Source organism: Lepidochelys kempii, chromosome 20 (genome assembly GCF_965140265.1).
Source record: "Lepidochelys kempii isolate rLepKem1 chromosome 20, rLepKem1.hap2, whole genome shotgun sequence".
Classification (NCBI taxonomy): Eukaryota; Metazoa; Chordata; order Testudines; family Cheloniidae; genus Lepidochelys; species Lepidochelys kempii.
Window position 1 is genome coordinate 2,903,795 of NC_133275.1, and position 24,223 is coordinate 2,928,017.

Below are 24,223 nucleotides of genomic sequence, written 5' to 3' on the forward strand. Positions count from 1 at the left end.
GTCTCCCTATCCGGCACCATTCCCCAGGCTCAATGCAGCCCAATGCATGCTGGGATATGTAGCAGAGTAGCGGCCGTGTTAGTCTCTAAGGTGCCACAAGTATTCCTTTTCTTTTTGCTTGGATATGTGGTCTCCCTGGGCTGCACCATTCCCAAGGCTCACGGCAGCCCAATGCACGCTGGGATATGTGGTCTCCCTGGCCTGCACCGGCCCTAGGCTCACGGTGGCCCAATGCACGCTGGGATATGTGGTCTCCCTGGGCTGCACCATTCCCAAGGCTCACGGCGGCCCAACGCACGCTGGGATATGTGGATTCCCTGGGCTGCACCATTCCCGAGGCTCACGGCGGCCCAACGCACGCTGGTATATGTGGTCTCCCTGGCCTGCACCGGCCCTAGGCTCAAGGCGGCGCAATGCACGCTGAGATATGTGGTCTCCCTGGCCTGCACCATTCCCGAGGCTCACGGCGGCCCAACGCACGCTGGGATATGTGGTCTGCCTGGCCTGCACCGGCCCTAGGCTCATGGCGGCCCAATGCATGCTGGGATATGTGGTCTCCCTGGCCTGCACGGGCCCTAGGCTCACGGTGGCCCAATGCACGCTGGGATATGTGGTCTCCCTGGGCTGCACCATTCCCGAGGCTCACGGCGGCCCAATGCACGCTGGGATATGTGGTCTCCCTGGCCTGCACCGGCCCTAGGCTCACGGCGGCCCAATGCACGCTGGGATATGTGGTCTCCCTGGCCTGTATCACCCTGTGAGAGGCAACAGCTGGGTTTTGCTCCCGGTTCTAGCCCCCACCCCCCCAAGGCTGCAGGGCATAAGCGGCCCCACCCAGCCCCCGCTCCTCACTTGATGATGAGGGCACTGCCATTGAGCTCGTTGACCAGGAAGGCCAGGATGGCTGCCTTGCGGTCCGGGGGCAGCGCCTGGAAGGGCTTGGTCCGCAGGCCGTGGCATAGGTCGGCGTCGGCCCCATAGGCCATGAGGAAGCAGCGCAGGATCTCGGAGACGGTGTCCCGGTTCAGGCTGATCTCGGACACCTTCTCCCCGAGGATCTTCAGGGACTGGGGGGGAGGAGGAGAAGGAGAGGCGTTAAAGCAGCGGAGGAGGGGCCAGGGGAGGGTCTTTGCTGGGATACGGGGGAGGCGGGATCCTGGCTGCACAATGCCCCAGCTCATGCAGGAAGAGTGGGGCCGGGCAAGAAACGGAACCTGGGTTTCCCCGGCCCCACGCCCGCCTCGTTCAGACAGAGTCCAGGGGGCTCGGCCACGTACCTGGCAGTAGGAAGGGAGGCCGGGGTCGTAGAGCGCGGCCTGGAGCAGCCGCACCAGCAGATCCTGCACCTCGCCCAGGCTGTCGTCCACGCCGAACAGCCCCTCCTGCAGGGTGCAGAGGCTGGGGACGTCCCGGGGCACCTCGAAGCCCAGCACCCGGCCGTAGGAGTGCAGGAACTCCACGATGGTGAGGCAGTCGGAGAAGGCCCCGCTGGGCAGGACCAGGCCAGGGATGCGGGAGAAGGCTGGCAGGGGCTGCGGGGGGTGGGAAGAGACGAGCGGCTGGTCAGCGGGGCCTAGTGGGTGGAGCAAGGACCCTACCAGGTTTCAGCATGGATTCTCTTCCTCCCCCCGGCCCCCCAACACACAGGCGTGTGATACTGGCCTCCCCACCCCCAAAGGGCCAGCGCAAGAGGCACCAGGCCCCATGCCCCGCATGGCGGGGGCCTCGCTCAGCCCTTGCCCTGCGGGGAGCCCACACCTGACCCACTCGTGGGAGCCCGGGGCAGCTGGGGGACGCTCCCCACAAAGCTGCAGAGCCAGACGGGCGCTAGCCTCGGGGTGTGGGGCCCTGATCTCCCCCCTCCCGCCAGGGGGTTCACCCAACCTGATGGTCGCCCAGACACATGTCCTCCGTGGGCTTCTTCATCTCCTCTAGGATCATCTGCTGCCGGCGCCGCTCCTCCAGCCGCCGCTGGGCCAGCAGGTTCTTGTCCACCTTCCGCACAGCCTTGGCCTTCTCCTTGGGCCGCCCCTTCTCCTTGGGCCGCCCCTTCTCCTTGGGCTTCTCCGGCCGCCCCTTCTCCTTCTTCGCCTGGGGGACAGACAGAGCGACCGGCACGGGGGCGAGTCAGGGATGCAGCCTCCCCCAGCTGTGTGTCCCCCCCTGCCCCCCCAAACAGGGCCCTCCACACCCACCTTGGCTTTCTTCTTGGCCTCCTTGGGCTTGGGCACTTTGGCCTCCTGTTTCTGTTTGTTCCTTGCCTAGAAGGGATGAAATCCAGCTCAGGTGGGAGGGGAGTCCCAGACTGAGGGGGATACCCTCCCAGCTCCGACTGGGTACCCCAGATGGAGGGGAAACGGACCAGGGAGCCCTCCCCAGTGCTGCTCGTACCTTTCGCCTCATCTTCTTCTTGATCTTGCTCATCTTCAGCTTCTCTTCGTCGCTGAGCACCTCTGCAAATTCGAGGGGGCGGGGGGCGGGGGAGAGAGAAGACTCAAGGGTGGAGTCTGGCACAGCCAGGGGGGAACGTGCACCCCTAACCCCACTCCCAGGCTGGGCACAGCTCCCTGGCCCTGGATTCCCGTGCCCCAGCAGCCACACAGGCCTCTCCAGGCCCTCGCCCCGCTGGAGGGGGCAGGTCCGAGCTGTGGGTGTCACCTGGCGGAGAATTCGTGTCTCCTGGTGGCCAGAAACGCGGCACTGGGAGCGCACGCTGCCTGGAAGCTGCCATTCGACTCGGCAGCGTGTGCCGAGATGGGGGGGACAGGAGCAAATTGCGGGGGGGGGGGGAGACGGGCCAGGGGTTGCACTGAATGGAACGGATTGGGCAGAACTAGCGAGGCTGAAGTTTTAGGCCCAGCAATGAGCAGGCCCAAGCTCACGCCCTCCAGCTGGCAGTGTCTAAGCCGGACTCCTCCCTGGATGGTGCCTTTGCAGCTGGGGCATGCAGCGGGTTGAGGGTGGGGCCGGATCCAGAGTGATGCTGAGCAGCCCCGTCCCTGCTCTGAAATCAATGGGAATGGGCCGGCACATTGGGGCCAGTAGATGAGCTCCCTTAGAGCAAAGGGGCCGCATGACACGCGGGGCAGGGTACCTTGGGCTTCCAGTTTCTTCAGGAGCCGGGCATCGGTCTTGCTCAGCAAGTCGGCCATCTTGGCCTTGGGGGGCCGGCCCCGGCCGCGCTTCACCTTGGGCGCTTCCTTGGCCTTGGCCTTCTCCTTCTCCGCGTTGCGGGGGCGCCCGCGCTTGCCCGTGATGGCCTGGATGCGCGAGGGGATTTCCTCCTGGGTCAGCTTCACCCACTGCAAGCCCTGCATGGGAGAGGGGGGAGCTGCAAATCACCACTGGGTCTCCGCACCAAGCCCTGACCCGACCCCCCAATGCCCGCTCGCCTGGGCCCCTGGGGAAGTCTCCTTTTCGCCCGTGGCGAGGGCACCAGCCGGGCAGGGCGGCTCCGGGGAGCATGGGAGGGACTCCGACCTGCCAGCTGGGAAAGCCATGGGGCCCCGGGCCCTGCAAACCCTGCGCCTCGGGCGCATCCCCAATAAACGGGCGCTCGCCTCCGCCCCTACCCACCCCGCTCCCAAGAGAGGAACAGGCCCCGTGGCCAGGCAGAGCTGGCTGCAGCCTGCGCCCCAGGGAAGGTGCCCACCTCGGGCGTGTCCCGCTCCTCGTAGAAGTCGCCAACGGGCATGCGGGGGCTGAAGCTGAAGTGTTCACGCCGGACGTCCTGCACCACATTCCGGCTCAGGTACTGGGGGAGAGACAAGGCAAATGGGGCTGATCAGGCACCGGGACACCCCCCTCTGCAGCACAACGGGCAACCCCCCCCGGCCGACACTGGGCATCGTCATGGGGGCACCCAGCAGCAGGGATCTGCCCGCTCCAACCCGCCACGCCAGCCTCCCGACGGCCACGGGCGAGGGATTCCACCCTGGTCCTTGACGGGGAGAGAGGTTTACCTTGATCACCTCCGGGAACTGCTTCATCCTTTTGCCGCAGGGCCCGTAGTACCAGGTCTCCCCCTGCCAGCGGTGGCTGCCCTTCTTGATCCGCACTTCCCTCCTCCACCTGCGCGGGAAAGGCCCGTCAGTGGCCGTCCCCCACCTGGGCGGAGCGCTGGCCGTCCCCCACCCCGGCATTGCTCCAGGACCAGCCCCCGGGCGCGGGGCGTCACCTACCCGTGCTGCAGGGGGAAGCGAACCTCCTCCACCGTGGCAATCCGTCTGCGGGGGACTTCGCCTGCCAAGACAGGGGGCCAGTCACTCACTGCGCGCCAGCTGCTCGCTTACAGGCCAGGGTGGGGGCAGGGGAAGGGGCTGGAACAGCCGGGGGTGAACAGCTTCTCACCTACCCCTTGCTGACGCACTGAGCGGGGCGGCTGGAGCCTCCAGGCAGCTGTCCTCAGCCACTTCTTCCTCTTCCTCCTCCTCCTGCTCCAGACAGGCGGCTGGGGACTCTGGCTCCAGCGGGGGGCTGCGCTCCAGAGACTCCGAATCCTCCTCCCCTGGGTCGCCCCCGTCCTGCAGGTCTAAGCTGCTGTCTGCAACACCAGGGAGGGACAGAGATTCGTGGGGCAGGACCACCCCAGCTGGGGTGGAGCGGGGGATACGCTGTCTGCTGGGGTTATTTGCCAGGCTGCCACCCCATGCTGTGTCCCCCCACTCGAGGCAATCCCAGTGATTCGTCTCTGCCCCCCCACCCATGGGCAGGCCCTGGGACTCCCCTTTCGGGGCGGAGGGGGGTGACAGGATGAAACAAACCCTGTCACGTCATGCGGCGAGTCTGCAGCCGAGCCGGGACGGCAGCCCCGGTGCCGCATCACCTCTGCTGTAACCGCTGAGCCACGCTCCCTGCAGAACTGGAGAGGCCGGCTGCCAGACTGGGGCTCCCAATATGCCCCCTGCTAAAATCCTGACCCCGAGCCTTGCTGCTTTTCATGGTTCCTCTGGGATTTTTCTCCCCTGGCTGGAGCCCTTAGAACCAACCCCCCACTCAATACCCCCCGGCTTTCCACAGGCCCACTTCCCTGGGGGTACGCCGGCCATCTGTATCCACCTCTTAACCGGAGCTTGGAAGCTCTGTGGGGCAGGGATTGTCTTTTTTCGGGTACGTACAGCGCCCAGCACCATGGGGCCCCGGTCTCGGACTCCCAGGCGTTGCCGTAACACACAATACTAGGCAGGATTCCCCCCACGCCGTGCGCCCACCTCCCCGGAAGAAAGTTTGAGCCACTGGGCTGGAGATGACGCAGCGTCTGCTGGGACACGTAGTCCCCACCAGCTGTGCGCTTTGCAAAAGCAGCCCGGTCTGGCCCTACAGCCACTTGTAAGCCGGTTCCGCACCAGAGACGCCCCCTACCTTGCAAGACGGCCTCCCCCAGGACAGGGGGCGAGACGGGGCTAACGAAGAGCGACGAGGGGGCCTGGCTGTCGTCCGGCAGCAGGCTGAAGGAGCTGGAGTTGTTCAGGGAGGGGCTCTCGGAGCAGTCAAGGGTCGAGATGTCCGGAGCAGCCTCCAGAGAAGACTTGTCGTTCACCAGCTGGGAGTTGTCCATCTCGTAGAGATCTCCGGTCCCTGGGTCTGCGGGGTGGGGAAATCGGAGCAAGGTGCCTTAGGCGCGTCCTACCGGGGGGCGAGTGTTCACCCCATTGTGGTTAGGGTCGTGCCCGGGGAGCAGCTGGGGTGGGGTGGGTGTCTGCTTGGGAAGTTAAACCCACACTGAGCGCACTTCCCGTGATTCCAGCACACCAGGGGTTAACGGATTTCGCTGGCTCCAGCACACCAGGGGTTAACGGATTTCGCTGGCTCCAGCCACGCCCCCGGCTCCTTTGGGAACCGAAACCCAAGATGGCTGTGTAATAACCATCCCGGAAGCGAGTTGGGCTGGGTGACTATGTATAAGGAAGCCTGGCCCTTTAAACAAGGAAGCCAGGCCCGGTAACCCCACCCCTATTGGGAGAGATTTCATGACTCCGCCTACGAGTGGGCGGGATTCCACAGCCAGAGGGGTATAAGAGGCAGTGTGTGTCCCCAGTGCTGACCTGACAGGGTTAGGGGAGGAAGTTTGCACTTAGAAACCACGTGAACCTGGAGCGCTGTCCCTGGGGGTCTCAGCCCCACAGCCCACACCAGACACCGTTGCTGGGGCCGACTGGCGGGCCAAAGGGAGGTGGGAAGAGTTTGCCAGCACCAGAAAGGGACATTTTTCAAGGACCGGGATGGGGCCCAGCAAATAGTCAGCAGCTTCAGCGACGCCCTCGGCGCCAGACTTCCCAGCGGCCTGACCCCCCAGACCCGCAACACCAGCGGGGCAACAGGGCGCAGGCCGACAGAGCCTTTGATTGGTCGAGATCCAGCCCGTTTCACGAACCTGCCCCCTTACTTCCTCCACCCCTCACCCCAGATCGAAGAGGCTCTCTGAATACCTCACGCCCCCCGAGCGAGCGGCTCGCTCTGGTCCCGCAGCCGGCCGGCCTGGGAGCTTCCCCACGGACGGGGCACGGCGCGCCAGTGGGCCCAGTGTTGAGAAAAAGGCAGCTCACGTTACCTGCAAACTCGCCCACCCGCGATGCCCACCCCGCCCTCTCCAGATCACCGCCCCCACCCGCCCGCCCTCTGCCGATTTCACGCCCCAGGCCAACCTCCCGGGGAAGGGGGTCCACCCTCTCGGGCCGGCCGCCAGCCTCCCTACCTCTAGCCAGCGACTCGAAGGGCTCCAGGGGGTCTTCGCTCAGGAGAGGAGGGTCTGCCAGGGGACCGGCGATGGCAGAGGTGTCACCCAGGCAGCTCCCAGCGGTGTCCGGGGACAAGACGGAAGCTTCCTGGCTGAGCGGTTCCACACCTGTCCCGGACCTGTTGTAGCTGCACATTTGCAGGTCTAGACACGACCGGACCCCCCCCCGACCCCAAAGAGAACACGTTAACACAACCCTTCCGTCCCCCTCCCGACACAGGTGTCGGCACCCGCCACAGTCCCAGCACCCCAGGAGGGACCCCGCTTCAGGAGCGGAGCGCCGGGCGGCCCCGGTGCTGGCATAGGGCTGCCGTAAGCAGCCCTGGGTCCCGGGCAGCCAAGCCAGGCAGATGCTGCCTGGGCAGCTCCTGGACTGGGGCAGGATGTTGGTTATGGGCAGCTCAGCAGGGCTCATGCCACAGCCTCCCCCATGGCACAATTGCTGGTCCCCACCCCCCCAGACCGTGCTTTCCACAGCCCTGTTCGCAACACATCAAGTTTGCCGACTCGTCTCCTCCCTCCTTTGGGAGGGGGAGCCTCCCACCCGGCGCACCCCTCCTTACCCTCTCCCAGGTCATGGGCTTGATCTCCAACCCCTGCCCTTGGGGAATTCCCTGGGCACGTTGGGGGGGGGAGGGAAGGTGTGTGTCTGCAAGTGCAGAACGTGGGTAGGGAGCCAGGCAGCACTGCTGGGCTCCCTCCACCACTGCTGAAAAAGCCCTTGGCACGCAGTGCAGTGGGCCCAATTCGGAGCAGTCTCAGGGCAGCTCTACACCACAGCAGGGATTTGCGGGGGAGGCAGGGGGGTTGATTTAACCATGACCCTCCCCTGCCCCCACTCACCCGGCTGCGTTTCCTCCAGTTCCTTGCTGCCCATGAGTGCGGCGCTGGTCTCCTCGCCGGCAGGCGGCATCTCCTTTGCCGCCAAGGACCCCTCCGGGCCGGTGCCCAGCATGGGGGAGGGCTGGGAGGCCGCGTAGAAACCACTGGCGCCGTTTGGCACAAGCTCGAAGCTCTGATCCTGGAAGGAGTCGTACAGCTCCTGCGAATCAAAGCTCAGCCCCATGGAGCCAGAGGTGCCGTTGGCCCAAAACTCCTGGCCCCCCCGGGGGTTAGTGTTGTGCCCCGGGGACGCCGGCCGGGCGCCCCCAAGGATGCCGTTGAGCGGATACTGTCCGAGGCCGGAGAACTGGGAGACGCCGGGGGTCTCCTTGAGGCCGCCGGGCTGGTACGGCGGGTAGTTCCAGAGATAGTCGTATGGGTGGGGCAGGGTGGAGGCGTCGAGGGAGTGCCCGGCAGAAGCGAAGGTCCCTGAAGTACTAGTGTGAGATACAGTAGATAAGCCATTCCCGTTCATGTCGCCATTCAGGCCTGCCGAGGGAAAGGCAGAGCCGTTGGTTAATTGGCTGTGCTGAGGACACGGACTGGGGGGGTTGGGGGGAGATCCCGGCCTTCCTCTCCGCGGGAAGAGCCTAGGCGAGGGCGGGAAGCCAGCAGGCGTGCAGCAGGGATGAAGGATCTTCCCAGAGAGAGCTTAAAGCGTGTGGGGCACAGACCCCCCCACCCCGGAAACTCTAGGCCTGGGACAGCAACTGGGAACAGGAAGCCACAGAAGGGCTGTCCACGGGGAACACCTCGCCCAACCCAGATGAGGTCCTGCCGTCCAGTTCCTCAGCCCCCTAGAGATCACAGTGTGGAGGGCGCTGAGGAGGCCGGCTGCAGACTGACCCCCCAGCCCCATGCAAGCAAGTCACCCAGCCCAAAGCGGGGCCTTGGGAAGGTAGGAGGGTTTGTCTGATTTCTCCCCAGCTGCCCAGGTGTCTCCCCATGGGCTGCGGCAGGGTACTATGCCCCGTATGTTGGGACCCTCTCTGTCCCAGGAGCAGCAGGCCTCGGAGACCCGCCGTAGACAGGAACCACGCGGCCAGCCGCCCGTTGGCATCCGAGCCACCCAGAGCCATGGACGCGGGAAGTTTGGCAGCTCTGGCTCCAAACGCAGGGGGCTGCGAGCCGGGGTGGGGGTGGGGGCTCTTGCCCCGGCAAACGTCCCCAGGAGAGGGAGAACGCGGAGGTCCGGGTGAAACCTGCCGAGCGGCCCTGGTGTCCGAGCCAGCGCTGGAGTCCCGCGGGGATTAGCTGGCCCTTGGCTGGGCTGCTGGCGAGATCAGCTGACCAGCCAAATCCATGCAAAGACCCGTTCTGGCAAGTCGTTTCTTTTCTAGGATGAAGCAATCCCAAACAGAGCCCCATCCCCCCCGCTAATCCACTCCAACCCAGCCAGAATCCCACCCCCCCACACCACCCGAGTTCCTCTCCTGCGCCCAGCCCAGTGTCTGCCCCATGGCACAGCTGCCTTCAAACCGGGATAACTGTTCCTCTCCAGTGGCTGCCTCCTTGGGAGGAGGATCCCCTGGCCCAGGGCAGACCGGGCGACCGGCCCCCTCCAAGCCCCACCTTGCTGCTCTCAGCTCCTGGGTCTCCTGAGCCAGATGGTCCAGTCCTGCTCCCGCTGAAGCGAACCCAACGCCAACCCCCATGTTGGCTGGCCATGGACCAGGGACAGGAGTCTAGACACGGCTTCCTTCTTTCTGCTGCACAGGGGCTCCGTCCACTCCAGCAGGGGGTGCCCTCAGCACCCCCTCCCCCCCAAACTCCTTGGGACCCCCTGCTCTCTCAAGGGAAGCATCACCACCCAGAGGATGGCCTGGCCGGATCGGGTCCTGCCCTAGCCTGTGCACCCCCTCCTCCCTGGGGACTGGCTCAGCCCCTGCGTCCAGGATCCCAGCCCCCAGCGAACCCGCTGACCACATGCTGCTAGGACGCTAGGCACCAGTCAAAATGATGCAGGGTTTGCGCGGGAAGTGGGATCTAGTGGGCGAGAGCAGCAGGCCTGAAACCCAGGACTCCTGGGTTCTTTTCCCCCCCATCAGACACTGACTCACTGTGCAGCCAGTGGAGATCCCTGACTTGGCACGAGTGGGGGGTGGTCACTGCGGTTTGTTAAGCACCCCAGGGTGCTAGAGACCAGTAGAGGGTTATTTCTGAAGGGTGGACAGGCCAAAGGGTCCAAGCCCACTCAGAGGCCAGCCCCCCTCCGTGCACTCACCTTTCCCTTGCGGGGGGAAGTTGATAGGAGACCCGTTAGTGTAGGGGCTGTCCCCTGAGGAAGGTGCGGGCTTCAGTCCTGAGGCAGTGGGGACAGAGGGGAGGCCAGGGAAGTTAAAATGGTTGTTCGTTTCCATTTCTGAGGAGAGAAGAGACGAGACACCAAAGGGTTAAAAGTGCCCCGACCTGGAACCGCTGCCCGGGGGGGACAGGATCTCCCCCCCCGCCTACTGGGTATAATGCACCCAGACACCAGGCAGGGATCAAGGCCAGGTGGGGGATATTGTACCCAAGCTCCTTGACAGGGGGGTGGAGGTGAGGGAAGGTTGGATGGAAAACAAGCTGAGCCGGAGAGCAGCGCATGAAGAGCCCCCCCCGCGTCCCCCAGAAGGGGGCAGAACGGGTGCAAAAGCAACCGAATCTCAAATCGGTGGAAGGAAAGTGGACGCGGAAACCACGGTGCAAGTTCCCGGCCTGCGTGACGCTGACAGATGGAGGCTCTGAGAAAAGGGGCCATGTCCCCACTTCCCATCACCAGGAACATTCAGGGCTACAAAACTCCCTGCAGCAGCCCCAAGCAGCCAGCAGCCCTCCGGCAAACAAACCAACGTTGGCGTAAGACGGCGTTTCACTGCTGTGTTGGGAGCTTCGCCGAGGGAAGGGGGCTACCGAGAGATCTCACGTGCTCCCGGCCCCGGATTCGTTTTTGCATTAAACTCAGCCGCTCCGCTTCTGCTCCCAGGGCTCAGGGTCCGGCAGAGGGCTGCGGAGAGTTTTCGGCTGTAGCTGGAGCAATCCCACGGGACTGCTTCTAGCATCTTCCCACCAGCGGGCCGGCACGTTTCGGTTACAGATCCTCGCCCCCCTCCCAGGCCGGGAGCTGTTTGCCCATTTCACAGGGCTCACGCGCCCCACTGGGAAAGAACAGCATTTCCTGTTGCCAAGATCCACGCGAAAGAGACGAGCCGGCCGAAATAAGCCAGGGAACGTCATCCCAGGGCATAGAGCCCAGCTAGCTCGGCGCTCGTCTTTCTGACGGGTCACTCCTGCCTGAGTGGCGCCTCCCAGACACACCTACCCACCACACCAGCCCGCGTGGGTCGTATCTTTCGGTTGCTGTGTCGCGGACACAAAGGGCCAGGGCTAACCACACGTCTGGACGGCTGCCCCAGTGCCTCCCCGTATAAAGGAACGGGGACAAGGAGTAAATGCATCACTCTGCCCACCCCCGGCCTGCCAGAGGGAGGGCAGCCCCACCCCGCGCCCCCAAGTCTGGGGCAGAGTAATAAAACTTGCTTTCTATTAGCCTTTTATTGACTAGACCACTTCTCTCCAAGTGGGTGGATTAGCCCCATTTCACAGACAGGGCAGAGAGAGATGGACATGCTTCCCCAAGGCCACACAGCAAGCCAGAGTCAAGAAGAGAACCCAGAAGTCCTAGTCCCCTGCCCATCTCTAATCACCGGCCTCCCATCATCTCCAACTCCCCATGGGCGTCTCCAGGGGATTCGTACACCCGACAACCCGCGGTGCAAACAAAAGACAGGGGGAAAAAAACCCTGAAATTCAGCCCGACCGATTCCTCCGGCACTGCAGCTCATTTCCTCTTTGATGGCTTTTGGAACAAGCCTTCCAGGGTATCTGCCGCTCGGCTCTGGTCTCTGCCTCCTCCCAGCTCCAGAAGAAAACCCTCCTGACCCAGGCACCAGCCTTAGCCACCAAGGAAAGCAAACGCCAACCCCCTCCCAGACATCGGTAGCTTTCTAGCATGTGAATGACGGTATCCCCAAGAGACCCCAACTATAGATGGGGCGTGTGCCTAGGATTTGGCCGGGGACCCTTCAGGGCTCAGGGAAAGGAGACGCAGAGAGGGGAAGTGACTTGTCTGAGGTCATCCTGCAGCAGAGACAGTTGAGAACCCACGTCTCCCACCTCAGTTCCCCACGCAGGCCACGGTGGATTCCTCTCCGCCTCATTGAGTTACAAGGCGAGAGTTTAACACAGCAGGGCCGAGGGACGGCGTGAGCCCAGCGGCAGCCGTTCTCGAAGGGCCGCACCGAGGCCACGGCCTTGCAAGCAGCAGCAGGCCAGACGCGGAGTGTCGAAACAGAGACCGGCGATTTCGTCACTCTCTGCGGCATTCGCTGCAATGCTCCCAGGCCGGAGGAGCCCGATGGGCTGCTCCCCGTCAGCGCAGGATAACAACAGCGTCTGATTCACCAACTCGGGAAATTTCAGCGGCAGGCAACTCATCTCGCAGGCGGGGGACCCCCCTCGCTATTGCTTCGTGACGCCCCGTCCGTGCTGCTCCCTGGGGCACAGGTCACATTCACTAGCGATCAGCCGAGAAAGTGACCTTCCCTCCCACCCCCCTTCAGAGGCACGTCTCCCTTTCACAGCCACACCAAGAGTCCCCCACCGCACAGAGCATCACCGCCTAGCTCTGATTGCTCCTACAAGCCACAACAAGAACAGGGCTCCAGCCTGTGCCTGCACTGGGAAAGCCGGGCCAGACAGTTATTAAAAAACAAAAAAAAAAACCCAAAACCACCACACACACCCACCCCTTTCCGGCAGCAGTTTTTTAGCTGGCAAACCTGTTTCTGGCCCTTTAAGGGCCAGAGGAGGAGCCGAGAAGCCGGAACCAGACAGGTGACTGCTGCAGGGTCAGCTCTGAGAGCATGGGGACAAGCCAGGCTGGTGCCAAGGTGAAGGGAGGTGCTGGGGACAGGAGGGCGAGGTAGCTAACCGCAGGGCGGAGGAACCCTGGCCTTAGGAAAGCAGCCAGGAGGAGGAGGAGGGTGAGTGCAGCCTGGCTGAGAGGGAACCAAATAAAAGCAGGGAAGATGGGGAATTAATTACAGCGAGGGAGGAGGGAGATGAATAGGATGGGAGCGGTTCGACTAATAGGGTCAGGGTTTGAAAGCAGGAGCCGCGGCTGCGAGAGAACATTGGCTGTAGCCGTGAGCTGGCTGCTTTGTTAGCTCCTCCCCAGATGAGCAGCACTGGAGGCAAGCGGGCGTCATTCTCCCGATGGGGTATTGATCGCAGGCCAGTACCGGCACCGGCAGCTTCCAGACGCCTCTCCCTGACCTCCCCCGTCGGTAACGGATTGTCTGCGCGGGGGCTGAGCAGACATCTCCTTGGGCCTAGCCCGGCCGACAGCCCAGCACGGACAGGACTGGGCAGCATCGGATTCCCTTGAAACAAACAGTATCTTCCCCACCACACCCCAAGACACCCGCAAATCCCATCCCAACAACCCCAGGCCTTGGCTCATTTCCGGGCGGGAGCCGCTCACCCCAACCGGCCAGCAACCCTCCCCACACCTGGGCAGGAGACAGAATTAGGCCACGGCTTGTCATTGCAGCCGACCATTTCACAGGAGAGGTGGCGACAAGAACAAGGAGGATTCTGGACCCAGCCGGAGATCCTGAGCAAATGAGAAACATCACAGGCAGGAACGGGCGTGGGGGGTACTTAGGAGGCAGTTGTGATCAATTCAGTGGGCAGGGAACCGGGATGCTTAGAAACCCACGGAGCCGCTCACAGAACCTCGGAACCAGCCAGAAGCTTTCAAGAGACGGCAGCCGAGAATTTAGGCCCTATATTATTCTAGGCAGCACCGGTTTGCTAAACCCAACGCCGATTGAAACGCAGGTGGGTGGTTTGTTGTGTTGATTTCATTTCGATTAAAAACAGGGGGGTTCTTTGCTTTCGATTTCAGCCTCTCCAACACAGGGGTTTAGCCAAGCCAACATGGCAACAGACTATTGAGACATTTGCAGCAGCGCCAACCACCTGCTTTGTGTTTCCCCAACCACTTCAGACCTATCTAGCCACAAAGGGTTAACCGAAGGTGTGATTTTAAACCAGTTTCTTTAAACCAGTTTCATTAAACCAGCGTAACCTACGCACACCTCCTTATATTGGTTCCCATCCGTTTATAACTCACATCGGTAACTGGATGGGCGCAAATGAACCAACGTAACCAGTTTGAAACCGATATATTACCCGCGTCCACACACAGGAGCTAAACCAGTTTACACAGATTTAAATTAAACTGGGACAACTTGTGTCTAGACAAGCCTGTAAAACTGGTCCCTGCTCAGGAACAATAGATGGCTTTAGGCCCAGCCAACCCAGGGCTTTTGTCCTGGCACAACCAAGTCTGGTCAGGGGTGCATGATTTGTAGGGGGACTATCCAGTTACCCCAGTACAAGCCTTGGTATGAACCCCATTACCCCAGCATAGTCCACCCCCCTTCCTGTCCGTTTACATGGGATAAACGCATTGACGCTAGGGGAACTGTACGTTTCTCCTGGTCTAGTTAAAGCGGTACGTCTTGTGTGTTCAGACAAGGCCTTCTACCCGTCAGCAAGGTCCGCCAGAGGTGGATTCAGTGCAGACAGGGTCTGGGCCTCCCTCACCCACAAGGGAACCGAATGAAAGAGGGAAACCAACTATAAAACACAAGCGTGAGAAAGGCCTAGTCAGGGGAGTCAAGAGCGTCGAATACACACGCCCAGCGTCAGCAGCCCCCGAGTTCCCGAGTTCAGTTTTAAGGTCCTCCCCCCTGTTTTGGCTTGTCCCCAAGGGCTTTTTAACTCACTCGGGGAAGGGAGAGCTCTGAAATAGGGCTTTTACACTGCCTTGGACCCTGGAAGGTAATTTTTAACAGGCAGAGATGGACCCCGCCGGCCAGAAAGGGGCTGCTGTGGCCCAGGTTCCCAAGCTCCAGGAAGTCCAGAAACTGAAACCAAATAGGGTTGGGGAGAAAAAAAAAAAAAAAAGGACATTTCAAAAACAACAAGAGACGCAACAAACCCGGCTGCCATTTCCCGGCCACTTCCTGCAGGGGGGAGAGGAAAAGGGCTGCTGGCACCGGGGGCTCCGTGTTTATGTGTGACACAGCCCTGGACCCCACAGGGGATTCCCCCCCCCCAAAATGCTGGGGGATCCCCCCCCAGGCCACACAGCGGGGACTCCCCTGGCTATCCTGTGATCTCAGCCACAGAACTCTCCCACCCCAACAGACATACCCATAGATTCCCCCTCCCCAACCACACATAGGAGACCCCCCCCCAGCTATCCATTCCCCGCCCCCCTCCACCCCAGCCACACCACGAGGGGATCCCGCAACAGCCACATCCCAAGCCAGGCACAGGGGGCTGCACCCCTCCCCCTTCCTACGCAGGGGGATCCCTAACTGGGAGCCAGGGCTCCTGGGCTCTACCCCGCACCCCAAAACCCACCTCGCACAGGGAATCCCCCCCCTCCAAAGAGGGAATCCCGCATAGCCTTGCCCCCCCCGCAGCCAAGCGACAGGGGGGATCCCCCATAACCCTGCCCTCCTCAACCCAGCCAGAGGGGGATCCCCATAACCCTGCCCCCCCCAAACCAGCCACCGGGGGGATCCCCCATAACCCTGCCCCCCCAAAGCAGCCACCGGGGGGATCCCCTCCCCAGGCTGCGGGGGGGGGCTCTCCCACTCCCCCGCCCGCCCTGCCCCCCCCCCCCGGACCTGGAGCGACGGGCGGTGCCGGGCCCGGCTCGGCGCCCCGGCGGCGGGTCCCGCTCACATGGCCCGGGCCGGGCTGCGGGCTCCGGGCTCGGGGCCGACTCAGCGTGGCCGGGTCCGGGGAGCCGCGCTGGGCAGGAAGCGGGGCCGGGCGGGCAGCTGGGTCCTAGCGCCGCCCTGCTCCCCCCCCACCCCCGGGGATTGGCGGGGGGCCGGGTCCTAGCGCCGCCCTGTTCCCCCCCCACACACCCCTGGGGATTGGCGGGGGGCCGGGTCCTAGCGCCGCCCTGTTCCCCCCCCACACACCCCTGGGGATTGGCGGGGGGGCGGGTCCTAGCGCCGCCCTGTTCCCCCCCCACACACCCCTGGGGATTGGCGGGGGGCCGGGTCCTAGCGCCGCCCTGTTCCCCCCCCCACACCCCCGGGGATTGGCGGGGGGCCGGGTCCTAGCGCCGCCCTGTTCCCCCCCCACCCCCGGGGATTGGCGGGGGGCCGGGTCCTAGCGCCGCCCTGTTCCCCCCCCACACACACACACCCCCCGGGGATTGGCGGGGGCGCCCGGGCCCTAGCGCCGCCCTGTTCCCCCCCACACCCCCCCTGGGGATTGGCGGGGGCGCCGGGTCCTAGCGCCGCCCTGTTCCCCCCCCCACACACCCCTCGGGGATTGGCGGGGGCGCCGGGTCCTAGCGCCGCCCTGTTCCCCGCCCCCCCAATTGGGGGGCCAGGCTGGGTCCTAGCACTGCCTTCCCCCCTCCCGCAGGGATTGGGGGGCAGTAGCTGCCCGGGGGCAGGCTGTGCCAGTGCTGAGCCCCTTAAGCTCAGTACAAGAGAATGGGGGTGTCCCCAAGGATACGGTGAGGGGGTGCCAGGGAGGACACTAGGGACACAGAGAGGGAGCGGATAGCGGGGTGGGAGAGGTCCTGATGACGAGAAGGGCAGAGGGCACTGAGGACACAGGGAGAAGGGGGTTGGGGGGCACCATGGTAGGACTCCCCAGTGTGATGCCAGCCTGGGAGACTTTGGGGCAGCCCCCTCCCCCCAGGTTGCTGGGGTGTTATCTCCCCTTCCTTAGAAGAGCTCTAGTCCCCACCCACCCTCAGGTAGGGGCATCTTCTTAGCTTCAGCTCCCTCCTCTATTCAGACACACCCCCACTCAGCTCCAACTCACAGCTCCCCTCCTGCCCCCAAAGGGACCCCCTGTCCCCCTCCATAGAGCTCATGGCGCTTTACAGTGGGTCAGGGCCAGCATGCCCCACCTTGCAGAGGGGAGACCGAGGCACTCAAGGGAGTCACAGCAGGGAACAGAACCCAGGAGTCTTGGATCACAACCCCCCACCTTTGCTCTAATCACTAGGCTCCGCTCTCTGCCCAGAGCTGGGAGCGGAACCCAGGAGTCCTGGCTCCCCATATTGTGCTCTAATCACTAGGCAATGCCACCCATCCTCCTCCGCAGCACTACATTTCCTCACTCCACCCTCCCCAAATCCGAGCTCCCCAGACTCCCAGATGCGTGGCCCCCTGGGAGCCTCCCTGTTCGCCTTTCACCTCTCTCTCACTCGCGCACAGAGCTCAGGAAAGCACAGAAGATGCCCCTCGAAGCGTAGCGCAGAGCAGGGAGGGCGAAAGTTGGCTAGATGCTGAGCATTTACAGCCTCTCCCTGGTGCATCCTTCATTCCCACTGCCCAGCTCCCAGGACAGCGATCAATCCCAAACCCAGCCTGCTCATCTCCATAGCTAACCCCAGGCCAGACCCCGCACCCCCACGTCAGAGATGAGCCCCAGGGGCAGAGTCGGGAACCAGCCTTGGTGGGCGGTGGGTTTAGCTCCCCCCATTGTGGATCAGAATCTGGATCCGAAGCCCCATCCTGCATCTAACGTGCCCCACAAAGTGGGAGCTCGGACTAGCTCCTTGCAAGACAGCATGGATGCTGGACCTCTGGGGAGAGGCCAGTGGATGCATCTCCTGGCTTTGCTGAGCCGGGTCCAGACGCCAGCGACTTGAGCTTTCCATCTGCCGTAGCGTCAGCAGATTGGGGCTGCTGATGGCTCCCTCCCAGCTCCAGGGGGAAAGTGGAGGACCAGGAGGGGCACACGCATGGATCAAAACAGCCACCGGCCGCACCGATCCGGGAGGACGCAGGGAGCGGGCAGCCGGAGATGGAGAAATCTTACAGTGTAAGCGGGCACAAGCCCCCCCCTCAGCCGCTCCTCCCAGTGCCGAATGCTGACTCAGCCAGACAGCTAGGTAACATCATCAGCCCTCCCCTAGGCCTCTCACCCAAGGATCTCAAAGCACTCCACTGAGCTACCAGCTAATCCATCAGCACAGCCCCTCTGGGAGGCAGGCATCACTCCCATTTTACAAAGTGGGGAAACCGAGGCACAAGCCGGGAAATGACTCATCCCCCCCCCCCCCAAGGCAGCACAGAAGGTCAGGGCGAAGAAAATAACCCAGGAGTCCTAGCACATCCACCCCACCCAGCCCCCCAGCCTTGCATCCCGAGCTCTGCTTCCTGTGGCAGACAGGAGGATGCAGGACGAGTCCAAGGCCCGTGAACCTTAAGACCCGCTGGGTGGTGGGGTGTCTACGTACTGGCCTAGACCAGCCTGGTACACACAGTGGGGAAGATGGAACGGTCACACAGTGAGGAGGAGACGGCTCCTGAATCCACAGGGACTGGACCTGAGAACATCAAACTCATCACACAGAGTTTGAACCCCCCGATGGCCAATTAGTTACTTCCCCTCCCCTGCGCCCCCACCCTCTCACCTGCCCTCTTCAGGAAGGGAGCCCGAATACAATCCAGGTGGGCACAAGCAGGCCAGGCCACCGAGCCTCACGGGCATTTGCCGGCCCGGCCAGCACATGCTGCAGCCCCCCCAGCTCTCACTAGGAACGCGGCACTCAGCTGCCCTTTTCCGCAGCCCCTGGGGGGGGTCCCAGCCCCCGGCAGGGCTGCACCAGCGCCCTCTCCATCGCCATGCAGAGCCCAGCTCAACCAGACCCCCTCCCCTCCCCAGCCTGCCTCCCTGCGGGGGTGAGGGACGCACCAGGCAACCCCATTAGCGAGAGCCGTGCTCAGCTCCCGTTGGGGGCGGGGGGGGGGGACTTTGCTCGCCTCCGATGCCAGAGGCGTAAGTAGGTTAAGGAGAGAAGCTGTGGTAATCCCAAGCAGGGGGGGGCGTTCCAGCATGGGAGGGGGGTGGGTGGATGGATGGAGCAGGCCTCCAGCATGGCTTGGTGGGCTGAGCAAATCTGGGCGGGGAGGGGTGCAGGGGATCTCCCCTCCGCATTCACGCGCGGGGGCCCTGCCAAGCACAGAGCTGGGCACATGGTCCTGCCCGGCGAGCTCCCCGAGCCGCCCCAGCAGGGCCACTCCCCCAAGCGCTCAGGGGATCCCTCACTGAGCCAGCCCCCCGCTCCCCCCGTCTGCTCCCAGGGCCACAGGCTGAAGGGGAAGGAGCGGGGGGGTTCCAACCTGCAGCGTTGAGGGAGGGGGTGCCAATCAGCTCCCCTTGACTCTAGGGCTGTGGGACGAGACGACTCCCACCTCTGCTCCCCTCCCACCGCGAAAGGCTTCCAGCCCCTCCCACCTGCGTCACTGCTCTCCCTGGACCCCCACACCCCATCTCATCCCCACTCTTGTGGGAAGCCTCCAGCCCTCCAGGCTCAGAAGCCAAAGCAGTTGAAGAAGGGAGGGGGGGGCTGCCTGCTGAGCATCCCTCGCCTCTCCTGCCTCCGTGCCACCCAAGGGTGCAGATCGCCCCCTCCATCGGGGAGTCCTGGCCACGTCTCCAAGCAGGCGTAGGAATCAGAAGTGGGTGGGGAGAGAAGGGACCCTGCATGCGCCTGGTCTGGCTCTCTGCCCTCCCCCAAGAGGGGCTAGCTGGATCGCTCCCGCTAGCCGGCCCAGGGCCCCACTCCCACCCCACCCACTGCTGCCGAGATGGTCTATTTCTAAACCCTTCTGCTTTTCTCCTGCTCAATTCCAGCCAGTTCTGAACCTTCCGCCCCATCCCAGTGCCCCCCAACCCACCATCCCAGTGGCCCCAACTGCAAGAACCCCTCCCCAAGCTCCCCTGCCCAATGTCCCCCTGACTCCCCCACAGTTGCCAAGCCCACCCAGAGACAAGCTCACAACCCTGGGAGGCAGCAGATGAAGGCCGGAGTGGGGGACCCCGTCACACCCCAACTCCTCTGTCATGGGGAAAATGCCACAAGCCGGCTCCAACAGCCAAAGCACTGGAAAGGGGGGGGGGAAATCATGTGCCGCCGGCCCCCCCAGCAGGGAGAAGGGACCAGGATTGGGGGAGGAGTGCAAGCCCCCCAGCTACTCTCACCTGGCCCCCTCAAATACACACAGGGCCTTGTCCCACCACCCCATAGCCAAGGGGGCTTTTAATGCTCTGCTGGAGACAGCTCAGCCCCAGGAGGGATTGGGGGAGCACCCAAGGGGGGGCAGGGAAGAACCATCAGATGATCTGGCCACATGGGCTTCTTTCCTGCCCCCTAAGTTACCGGCTGCCCCCCACCCCCATTCCTGTACCCCCCGGGGAGCATCTGGACAGGGCAAGGCACAGGCTGGTGTTCAGGGTGGGGGGCAGGATGCTAACAAGTCCAAGGGGCATGGGGGGCGGGGAGAGGCAGTGGGGGCTGCCTCCAGATTGGCCTGTGGCTGCCAACTCCTCCCCTCTCTCCCATGTCACACCCCCCCCCATCAGAGACAAAACCAGGAGCCATTGTGGTCTGGGCGCCGCTCCAGGCGGCTGCAAGGTGCAGGGGGAACAGATGGCTAAGCTTGGCGAACGCTTGTGCCAGGCAGTGGGGGGGAGCCCCCCCCCGCCCAACCCCTGGAGAGCACCCTGCACTTCCCCTCCCACCAGTGATCAGCAGGCAGCCGGGAAGCCTTCGCCAGCCCGCTCCTTGGCTCTGCCCGTGAATCACCACCAGGACAAGCACGGGCGCGTCCCCAGTCAGGAGGGGGGACGCCTGACTGTGTCCCGGCAGGCCCTGGGAGAGATGGGCAGGGGGGGGGTGGACGACAGGGCTCCCCCATTACCGATCTGCCCAGACAACTCCTGGCACCACCGATCAGGGACACGGGACCCAGGGCAGCAGCAGCGTGAAACGTGACCAGGCCAGGCCGGGCGAGCCCTTCGCGGACCCCTCCAGCCTCGGCACGCTCTCCTTCCCAAGGACGCGGAGCCGGGGAAGAGGACACAGGCCCCCTCCGGGCCGTCCCTAGCACGGAGCCACAAAGACGGAGACCCCGGAGGGGTCCCATCAAGCGAGGCCGGGCAGCAGGCCCTGGCCCGATGCCACGCGAGGAGTCAGACGCCGCGCCCGCCCTCCACCCCCATGCGCCCAGGAACACCCCCCCGCCTGCCACAGCTGCGCCAAAGCAGCTCACGCTTCCCAGGGACAATTTGCACAAGCGTTTTCACGGTGTGTGTGGGTATTTATTTATTTATTGCTGACCCCCCCCCCGGAAACTTTGCTTTCCTGTGAAAATATTTTCCCACGGGCAGATTCACCCCCCTCACCCCAGCCCCCAGAGCCACGGTGGGTCAAAACTTTTCCGTGCAAAGACTTTCACCAGGCCAGTTTCTCACGCCCCAGGTTCCAATGCCTCCTCCCCAGTTCTGCCCCTCGCCCCAGCTCCCACTTCACCCAACCCCCCTGGGCGCCATGCCCCTGGACCCAGCTTCCCTGCTGGAGAAATTTGACCCCCACCGGCATCTCCAGGGAGCAAAGGGCTTTCACTGGTCCCAGGATAATCTCCCTGCTGGGCAACACGTGGCTGTAGGACCCCAGCACCATTAGCTCACCCCCCCACGCAGACCCCCAGAAATGCTGCCCCCCACTCCCCCATCCAGACCCCCTCTCACAGTGTGGAGGTCGAGGCTAACAAGGTCGCAAGTTGCCAGGCAGCAGCAGAGGACAAGGGAGGAAGCTTCCAGCATCACTCGCCAGTCAATACGAAACAGCTGGAGAGAGGGGATCAGCCAGCCCCCTGCGCCCAGCGGAGACCCTGGTGCTCCCCTACCGTATACCTGCGGCCCTGCCCGGCACCTCAGTCCCCACTGGCCCAGGCTAGCCAGACGCTGCCGGGAGCCGCCTGCACCGTGCGCCCGGGGAAAGAGGAGAAACAGCCAGGCCTAGGCTTCGCTCCAGCTGCCAAGACCCTCCACTCTGGCCTCCCCCTGCCACCCAGCGGGACCAGAGTGCTTTGCAAACCCTAGCTCAGGCAACGGGCACCACCCAGCTAGAGAGCCCAGCCCAGCCAGAGCCCTACAGCCTCCGGACCGGGCCCTCAACACACACTGATCCACGGTTCCCACTTTAACCCCCTACCCCGGGAACCAGGCAAATGTTCTCCCAGTTGTGCAAGTGGGGAAACTGAGGAAGGGAGGTGAAGCAACTCCCAAAGTGGCCGAGCTGGCGGTAGATCCCAGGAGTCCTGACTTCCCGCATCCCTGCTTTAACAACTAGACCCCCTTCCAGCCCCAGAGCCTGGGATGGAACCCAGGAGTCCTGGTTCCCAGCCCCTCCCCCCACAACTCTATTACCCAGTGACCCCTCATTTCACATTCATTCCCAGCCTGACTGCAGGGGTCTGGGGAGGACCCCCCCCATACACGAACCCCTAAGAGGAGCATCCCAGATGACACTGATCACAGAGAGACCCCCAAGAGCAGGCAGGGGCCAGGCCATGACAGAAGAAGGGAGGATCCCCCAAACCCATCCCTGGAAGCTAGGCAAAGCACAGGCCAGCCATGCCAGGGAACAATCCTGCCCCAGAGCCCGTGGGGCAGGGAGGGGAAACAGGCCAGATGGGGCTTTACCAGCTGTGTCCCAGGCCCCAGACCACCCTCTGCACCCCCCACTCTGCCCACATCACAAGCCCCAAACTCCCCCAGGCCTCTGTTTGCACCCCCCCACCCCACCAGCTACGTCACAAGCTCCACCCCCCACACACACACTTTGCACCTCCCCCCCCCAGCTGTGTTCCAAGACCCAGATCCTCCGGGGCCCCCACTTTGCACCCCCAACCCTCCAGCTGCATCACAAGCCACCCCCCCCACATACTCCCCTTTGCAACCCCCCCCCACCCAACCGCGTCACAAGCCCCAGACCCCCCCTCTGCTGCGTCACAAGCCGCAAACACCTCCCCCCCCGCCCCCCCCGGACAGAGTTGCACAAAGTTTCTCCCAGCATCCAACGCCCCCTTCGCCTGGGGGAGGGCAGAGCGGAGGGACCCCCCCCCCCCCACACACACTCTCTCCAGGCAGCCGGATCGGGGGATCCCCATCGGGGGGGGGGCAGGCAGGGCCCATGGCTTTGGGACCCAGGAGGCTGCACGCAGCAGCTGGGCTGGGGGGGGGGGCAGGATGGGCTCAGCTGGGGGGAGCCGCCCCCCCCCCGGGGGTGCACCCCGCGCTCCTTACCTGGCCGAGAGGGGGCGGGGGGGTCCCGGGGCGCAGCAGCTCCGGGCCGCCGCCGCCGGGCTCTGGCTGGGGGAGCAGGTGGCTGCAGAAGCCCGGGCGGGCGCTGATGTCACCGGCGGGCGCTGCTCCTCCCCGCCCGGCCCCGTGCAGGAGGCAGCCGGATGAATTATTTAAAGGTGCAGGAGCCATTTGCAGCCGGAGCGGAGCGAGCCCCGGCCCTGATGTGCGGGAGGGGGCGGCGGCTGCAGGCCGTAATAGGGAGCCCCCACCCCCACCCCAGCCAGTGCATGGGGTGCCGTGGCGGATGTGCACTGTAATGCCCCCCCCAATGCACCGTGACCGACGTGCATCGTCATGGGGGGGGGCCCCCAATGCACCGTGACTCACGTGCATCATAGTGCCCCCCCCGTGCATCATGACGCACGTGCATCGTAATGGGGACCCCCCATGCACGCTGACCCACGTGCATCGTAATGGCCCCCCCATGCATCATGACGCACGTGCATCGTAATGGGGACCCCCCATGCACGCTGACCCACGTGCATCGTAATGGGGACCCCCCCATGCACGCTGACCCATGTGCATTGTGATGGCCCCCCAATGCACCATGACCCACGTGCATCGTCATGCCCCCCCATGCACCCTGAGCCACGTGCATCATAATGGGGCCTCCAATGCACCATGACCCACGTGCACTGTCATGGGTCCCCCCCCAATGCACCAGGACCCATGTGCACTGTAATGGCCCCCCAGTGCACCATGATCCATATGCATCGTAATGGACCCCCCCCCAATGCCTGTCTGGGCACCCTCCGATGCCCTGGACATGCCACATGCACCCTATGACACCCCCCCAGTACACCAGGCACAGGGTAAAGAGTGGGTGCTGGTGGAAGCTTAAATGGGTTCAAAGCCCTAGGGAGCCGCACCTCGCTAGAGCCCCCTGAGAATGGATTTAGGGGTTAAAAAAATTCCCTTCCCCACCCACCCTCTAGCCCTTGGTTCTTTAGCCCAGGGTTGGAAGCAGCCGGGACCTCTTCCCAGCTCCCCCCGACAGTGCCAGGGGAGCCCACCCCAGCCAGGGCTTTCCCCAGCTGGGCTGGGATCGTAGGGTTAGGCCCTGGTCCCCTTTCGGATCCTGCCCAGCAGCAAGTGCGGGCAAAACTTTGAGTGAAGCCAGCTCACCCTGCCGCAAACTAATGCCCCAGGAATGCAAGGGGGGCGCTCTTCCCGCAGAGCTGGCATCGCCCCAATCCCCAGCATGCTGATAGGGGGCGCTGTGCCGCTGGAGATCCCGACTGCTCGTGCCCATGAACATCCGGCCGGCACTCCACCAATGGAGGGGTTAATCAGCCGGAGAAGGGGGGTCTTCACTTCCTGTCCCAAACTGAGCGTGTTACTGAGAAGGTG

At 63.8% G+C, this 24,223-nt stretch overlaps 1 protein-coding gene across 4 annotated transcripts in view; it reads right to left on the minus strand.

The window, feature by feature from the left end:
• The window catches only part of BAZ2A (bromodomain adjacent to zinc finger domain 2A), a 33,858-nt gene extending 10,761 nt beyond the window's left edge, over positions 1 to 23,097 (minus strand). The window contains exons 1-15 of one of the 4 annotated variants that reach the window (XM_073318970.1): positions 22,814 to 23,097; positions 9,843 to 9,980; positions 7,580 to 8,107; positions 6,695 to 6,880; positions 5,362 to 5,583; positions 4,355 to 4,543; positions 4,182 to 4,242; positions 3,963 to 4,071; positions 3,653 to 3,754; positions 3,095 to 3,311; positions 2,392 to 2,453; positions 2,196 to 2,261; positions 1,885 to 2,091; positions 1,278 to 1,532; positions 853 to 1,067 (exon numbers count right to left, since the gene is read on the minus strand). In XM_073318970.1, coding sequence (XP_073175071.1) covers positions 853 to 1,067; positions 1,278 to 1,532; positions 1,885 to 2,091; positions 2,196 to 2,261; positions 2,392 to 2,453; positions 3,095 to 3,311; positions 3,653 to 3,754; positions 3,963 to 4,071; positions 4,182 to 4,242; positions 4,355 to 4,543; positions 5,362 to 5,583; positions 6,695 to 6,880; positions 7,580 to 8,107; positions 9,843 to 9,978 — 2,555 coding nt within the window. In that variant the 5' untranslated portion in view covers positions 9,979 to 9,980; positions 22,814 to 23,097. Of the gene's footprint in view, positions 1 to 852; positions 1,068 to 1,277; positions 1,533 to 1,884; positions 2,092 to 2,195; positions 2,262 to 2,391; positions 2,454 to 3,094; positions 3,312 to 3,652; positions 3,755 to 3,962; positions 4,072 to 4,181; positions 4,243 to 4,354; positions 4,544 to 5,361; positions 5,584 to 6,694; positions 6,881 to 7,579; positions 8,108 to 9,842; positions 9,981 to 14,454; positions 14,554 to 15,366; positions 15,475 to 22,813 lie in introns of those variants that run through there. The other 3 variants (XM_073318969.1, XM_073318971.1, XM_073318972.1) reach the window with 3 other exon arrangements.
• Positions 23,098 to 24,223: the final 1,126 nt, after the last annotated feature.